The 6,000-nt window shown below is 34.8% G+C and overlaps 1 protein-coding gene across 26 annotated transcripts in view; it reads right to left on the bottom strand.

Annotated features, from left to right (window-relative positions):
- Positions 1-4,670, bottom strand: part of LOC110694885 (chromatin structure-remodeling complex protein SYD-like) — a 39,069-nt gene extending 34,399 nt beyond the window's left edge. For 8 of the 26 annotated variants that reach the window (XM_021872070.1, XM_021872080.1, XM_021872075.1 and 5 more), the window contains exons 1-6: positions 4,489-4,651; positions 3,940-4,059; positions 3,756-3,817; positions 3,301-3,416; positions 2,782-3,204; positions 2,073-2,254 (exon numbers count right to left, since the gene is read on the bottom strand). In XM_021872070.1, the coding sequence (XP_021727762.1) occupies positions 2,073-2,254; positions 2,782-3,204; positions 3,301-3,416; positions 3,756-3,817; positions 3,940-4,050 (894 nt within the window). In that variant the 5' untranslated portion in view covers positions 4,051-4,059; positions 4,489-4,651. Of the gene's footprint in view, positions 1-2,072; positions 2,255-2,781; positions 3,205-3,300; positions 3,417-3,755; positions 3,818-3,939; positions 4,060-4,314; positions 4,383-4,488 lie in introns of those variants that run through there. The other 18 variants (XM_021872079.1, XM_021872073.1, XM_021872068.1 and 15 more) reach the window with 6 other exon arrangements.
- Positions 4,671-6,000: the final 1,330 nt, after the last annotated feature.

Below are 6,000 nucleotides of genomic sequence, written 5' to 3' on the forward strand. Positions count from 1 at the left end.
TCATTTTGTTGCTTTGAAAAGTGGAACTATTCCACGAATAAATTAGAATCTCTATTATTTTAATTGTTTCTCTCACAATAAGATTCGTTTTCCTGAATTTACTCCCATATTCCAAATGAGGAAAGCAAATAGAATGTTAGGATAGAATGGAATATAATTTTGTATATGTTACATGTTAGGGAGATGATCATGAGTGAAAATTGTCTAGGTATGGTGGTAAAGGAAGTGTTGGAAATGTTCCCTTTTGCATTGTTATATAAATGTATGAAAAATATATGACATATGAAATGTTGTAGAGATTGTGACCAAACAAAAAGTTTGGTACGAGTGAATAGTTATTAGAAAGCAATAAAGAATTGATTAAAAAAAATCAAGATATAAGAATCAAAAGAGAAACCAGAATAGGTAATATAACAAGTGTTATATGAAGGTAATGATTAGTTACTCATGAAATGGTGGAGTTATCAGTGTATAAAAATTAAAATTCATTACCGAGAGTAATTGATGTTATTTTTTTCTTTATACTAATTTTAGTGTCATTTGAGGGTATAACTTCCTTTCAATAGTAAGTATATTTTTAAGTTGGACTAATTTTTTACAGAAACTTAATATCGATAAAGCATAGGGGTTAAATTTCACACACAGAAAAGTTGAGGATGAAAATGTAGAATGAAATTTCACAAATATCGGTTGTCGGGATGAAATTAAATCAATGAGTTTGAAGGTCCTAGGAAGAAATTTAATCTTTTAAGAAAAATTTTATGACTTCTTAAAAGGAATATCTACTTCATTTCTCTACTAATAAGAAGGAAAAGATAAGCTCCTAACGAACATTTCTACAAGGAAAGCAATAATGAAGAAACTCCCAAGAGACAATGTACTCTCAAGGAATTTTAATTTTGAAAGCAGATTATAGGTTTGTAGCCAATACCAAGTGGAGGAAATGTATGTTGATTGTCTCTTAGAGTCTTACTTTAAGTCCACAATTTCAATCTCTTTGGCACTTGTTCATAGTTTTGTCTAGTATAAGTTCACTTCATCCCCTTTCTGCCAAAGATGTTTATGTTACATAGCAAATAAGGAAGATAAGGTACTTTTCTTTAGTATGGAGGATGGTTTTGTTCACACTTTGAAAGAAGGAAACCAGCAGATTTTTTAAAGGAAACTTACTCATGTCAAGATCCTTAATAAAAATTGACTTTTTTAAGTTCATAAATATATAGTCACTTGATAGCTAGAACCCACAAAAATATTGGCTAAATGGTTAGCAACCCCTTTTGTGTCATATTTATACTTCTGCATAATTTATCCTCAACAGTAAAGTTTACTTTCACCATATATATATCTACTAATTTATAAAAGCAAAAGGTTATAACGTAAATTTACTTCCTTCGTTCCCGTAATATTGCAACAAGGGGGTGAAGACAAGAAATGTAGGATGTTGCGTGATATAGAGAGAGAAAAAGATAGAAACCCATGTGGTGAGGAGAGAGATAGAGAAAAAGCATGTGCAAATATGGTAATGTAGCAACATTTGTGCATGTTTCTGGTAATTGTTGCAATATTAGAGAAATGGAAGAAATATTAGATTAGTCTCATTACATTGAATCATTATTATCGACTTCTTTATATTTATTGCTTAAACATGATTATAGTAACAGTTAAAGCTGTGTATTGGTAAACATGAAAGTCAATATTGAATGAACAAAAAAAATAACAAACAGTGTATTAGTATACAGCCTATTCTTGATAGAATGCTGCGGGAGCATTTCAAGCACTGCGCTTAAGATACAGATATTCTTGCTCAAAGAAAAACTTATGGTGTTACTTTGTAGATTTGTACAGTTATTCTTAATTCCGTACAAATACTGTTTGCCAAGTAAGACATTAAAACTGAAAATTGATGTTCCTCACTAAATTAGCTACCTGGCAATTCATCCTCCCCCCCCCCTCCCCTACAAAAAGGATAAAAACATCAGCGGAGAGGGCGATGGAGAAGATAAAGGGAAGAAGGGGTGAAATTGAACAGAGGGCAAGAAAGATGTATTAAGTAGTTTAAGGTGAGAAATTACTTGAGAAAGCCTGTCAGCATTCGCTGGTATATGTGAAATTTCAGCAGCGTCAAAAGAAGGTGAATTTAAGTTTCTCATTGCTCCGTCAACTTTGATACCAGATGATAATTGCCCTGGTACAATTCTCTCTCGCAAGCTGGTTGCACCCCTGAAGAATCCTTGCTTCCAGCTTTCAGAATCAACTGCAGATTTACCAGCAGACGCTCAGCAAAAGAACAACCCATGTAAAGATGCAACAACAACAAAGCCTTAGTCTTAAAATGATTTGGGGTCGGCTAACATGAATCGTTATAAGGACCTTTTCGCAGAGAAATGGATCGTAGCTAGATAATTGATTAAATAAAAGTGGGTAGGAGAATAATAAAAGAAAATTTATCATCTTGCATATTGCACATGATGTGGAAACCAACACCAACACAAGGGAGTGGAGCAAAAACAGCAATAGCAAAATGGTTCCACAAGTTCAAGCTCATACACCTCCTTCTCTAGCATTATAAATATTAGGTTAACGGTAGATTGCTGAATGCCTGAATCATTATAAGCGGAAGGATTAATTTGCTCTAATTAAAAACTAAAGGGGTCACACAACTAGCACAATGTAACTCTCACAGCCCAAAGAACCCTAACTCATCCTCCGTTTTCTGCACCACTGCACGTGCAGTGGGTAAATAAGTAATATAACACAGAGTACAGAGTAGTAAACTATCACCTGGAAGAGTTCCTCCAGCTTCAGACTTGCCAGCAAGCCTCTCCTTTCTCATATCAGGCATGCCAGAATGAGAATCAAGCTGTTGGGAGATATCTTCCTGTATTTCTATGCCAGATGAATCAGTCCTCTTTCTCTTGATATTGGCTCTTTTAGGATCTTTCTGTATACCTTGTTGCTCCCAACCTGGCGGTTCACGCCTATCCTGTGAATATGAGTTTGTAGATCTAGTGTCAATACTTGAAGGGCTCTCATGATCAAACGACATTGCACTCCTTTGGGAAACTGGTCCTTGGAAAGGATCGTTACCAATACTGCTAGGAACAGCAGGTGGCTTGCCAGAACTAAAACCATCAGGCCTTGTGGTCTCATTTTCAATCATGCCTGATTTAGAGTCTGCGACAACTCCAGCAGACTGTGAACATCCTGCAAAGTAGTTCAACGATTACAAAACATTCACGTTGAATAAATGAAATGCTTGAAGGAGAAAAAAATAAAATCTTCAATAGGAGTAGTTAACACCTGCTGATTGTGCTCTGGCAGACTCTCCCAAATGAGATCCACTACTCAGAGGAAGGCGTGACGACATCAATGCTTCAATATCAAGGCCGTGCTGATTTATAACAGTCTCCATGGCCCTTGTGAAATTGAAATTTAAAAACAGTAAAGTAAGCACTTTTCCCGATCATAGCTCTAATATTGTAGTTAAAAATAAACTATCGAGCAATAGCAAGATATCAGAATCTAATTAACAACATGGTTTCGCCTAACTGAAGAAACGCAACCAGAGTCTGGTTTGCATGAAGATTTATTAAACCTCTTCTATTTCACCACCCAAATCTAACAGTTTTTTGCATGCAAGCCACATCACGACAACATAAATCAATCGAAAAATTTCAAGGTCCACTATTTCACCGTATGCTTTCATAATAAAACATAAAACTAATGAAATGATGAACTCATTGTAAACTACTTACCTAGATATTACTTGGTACGGCATAGAATTTTCTTTCCCACTTGCTTTCATATGTTGCAATATCTAAAACATACAAAACATATGAAAATTAACAACCATATAATCCTAACATATTATATCAAAGATCACCAAAATTCGACTTGGAAAAGAAGACAGAGACAACGACAGCAACATCGAAGACTCACAACATAGAGTTTCGTCGCCAATTTTGCAGGCTCGTCTGTAGACTCGTGAATGAGCTTCTGCAAAAATTTGGCAGCCTCAAATTCAACATTATGAGGATGGAGATCCGCCATCTTGTTTAACTATAAAAATCACAAACAACAAAAAAATATCAATTTCATTAATGAAACAGTAAAAGTAGCTCAATTTAACAATCTATAGCAAAAAAAAAAAAAAAAAAAAAAAAAAAAAAAAAAAAAATACATTAAACAAGGGTTCAGTAGGTTCAACTGAACTAAACCCTTAAATCTAAATAAAAAAAATAGAAAATTTCAGTAAAAAATATAGATGAATCTGGAACCCTAAGAGTGAGATTTCTAGGAAAAGTTTGAAGATACCCGAAATTCTCAATTATTAGCTTGTAGATGGAGAAAATATCAAATTCGTAAGTAGTTGGGGAAATCCAAAATTCCTAATGTTCAATTCAATTAATGTTAGTGTTGAATGAAACCCTAGATTGTGAGATTAAATTTTGATGGTATAATTAAATTGATAGTTGAATATGAACTTACCTTAAGCTGCTTCAATGGAGAACTCTGAGTACGCTGCAATCAAGGATAGAGAAATAGGTGAAGCGTACAAGTGAAAAGGAACAAAGTAACTTTGTTTCCGTCCACGATGATGTTACTGAAGGGGTTTTTTTTTTTTTTTCCAAGAGTAAAAAGGCAAAAATTTTATTAATCACAATCAAGAATATACACGGAGGCTACTAAGCCCCTAATAAGCAAATATGCTTAAGCCAAGCTAATTCACTAGCCTTACCTCTAATAGCAATTAAGCTGCTAATTCTATGATATACATCATAACAAATCCTACTAATTACAACATCATGCCTAAGCATTCTATTCTTCCAAACCACTTCATTCTCTGTTGCCATATATTGTAAATGAGAGCATAACATAGAGCTTGTAGAAGAGACTTCTGAAAACCTATTCTTAGCCTTCCATTACCAAGTGTTGCAATCTTCCAGGGTTGAAAACTGACTCTGAGATGAAGAACATCTTTCTTCCCTACAATAGCTGAACAAGTTTCTTGTTGTAATCCCACTGAAAGAATAAATGTTGAATATTTTCAGCACCTTGGGAGCATAAAGGACAACTTTTATAAGAAATTACACCATATTGCTTCAGTTTCTCTCTAGTTCTTAGTCTACCCCACATAGCCATCCAAGCAATAACATGCTTTGGAATGCTATATCTATTCCAAATCATGTTACATTATGAAACTTCAGGGTTATCTTTTAGCATCCATCCATAAGCACTAGCCACAATATATTCACCATGATTATGCTTCCAAACATTACCAGCAAACCCATCTTTAATTTTCTCCTTAATCTTCCAGACTTGCCTCCATTGTCAACTAGCTTGCCCAGGACACCAAACTCTCTTCAAGTTTCTGCCTTTAATGTAATAATGGCATACCCATCTTAACTAAAGGCTGTCATTCTTGTTTGCAATGTCCCAAACATACTTCCCCATAGCAGCAGCGTTCCAAATGTGACAGTCATGAACACCTAGACCACCTTGTTTCTTTGGTCTACAAATGATATCCCAGGCAATGGGAGGATTCTGAAGAAAACAGCCCTGACATCCCAAATAAAATTTCTACACACAGCCATAACTCCATCCAACATCTTTTTAGGCAAAATAAACAAGTTTGCCCAATAAGTATGCAAAGAAAAAATAATAGAGTTAACCAAAGTTACTCTAGCATAATAGGACATGGTTTTACTTCCCTAAATTTTGATTCAAGGAACAACCAAGTTAATCAGGATCTGACCGTCATCCACTAGAGTTTCTTAGCATTTACTTGCACTCCCAAATACTAAACGGAAGTTGACCCTCCTTAAAACCAAAAAACTGATACTTTTGTCCTTAACTCCCTAAGGCACATTGGAGAAATAGACATTAGACTTGCCTTCATTAGTAATCAGCCTTAAAGTAGCAGCAAAAGTAGCAAAACCTCATAAAAGAAGCTTAGAAGATTTCTCATCTCCTCTACTCATTACAATCAAATCATTTGCA

The sequence above is a fragment of the Chenopodium quinoa genome, unplaced genomic scaffold (assembly GCF_001683475.1).
Source record: "Chenopodium quinoa cultivar QQ74 unplaced genomic scaffold, ASM168347v1, whole genome shotgun sequence".
NCBI classification, from domain to species: domain Eukaryota; kingdom Viridiplantae; phylum Streptophyta; class Magnoliopsida; order Caryophyllales; family Amaranthaceae; genus Chenopodium; species Chenopodium quinoa.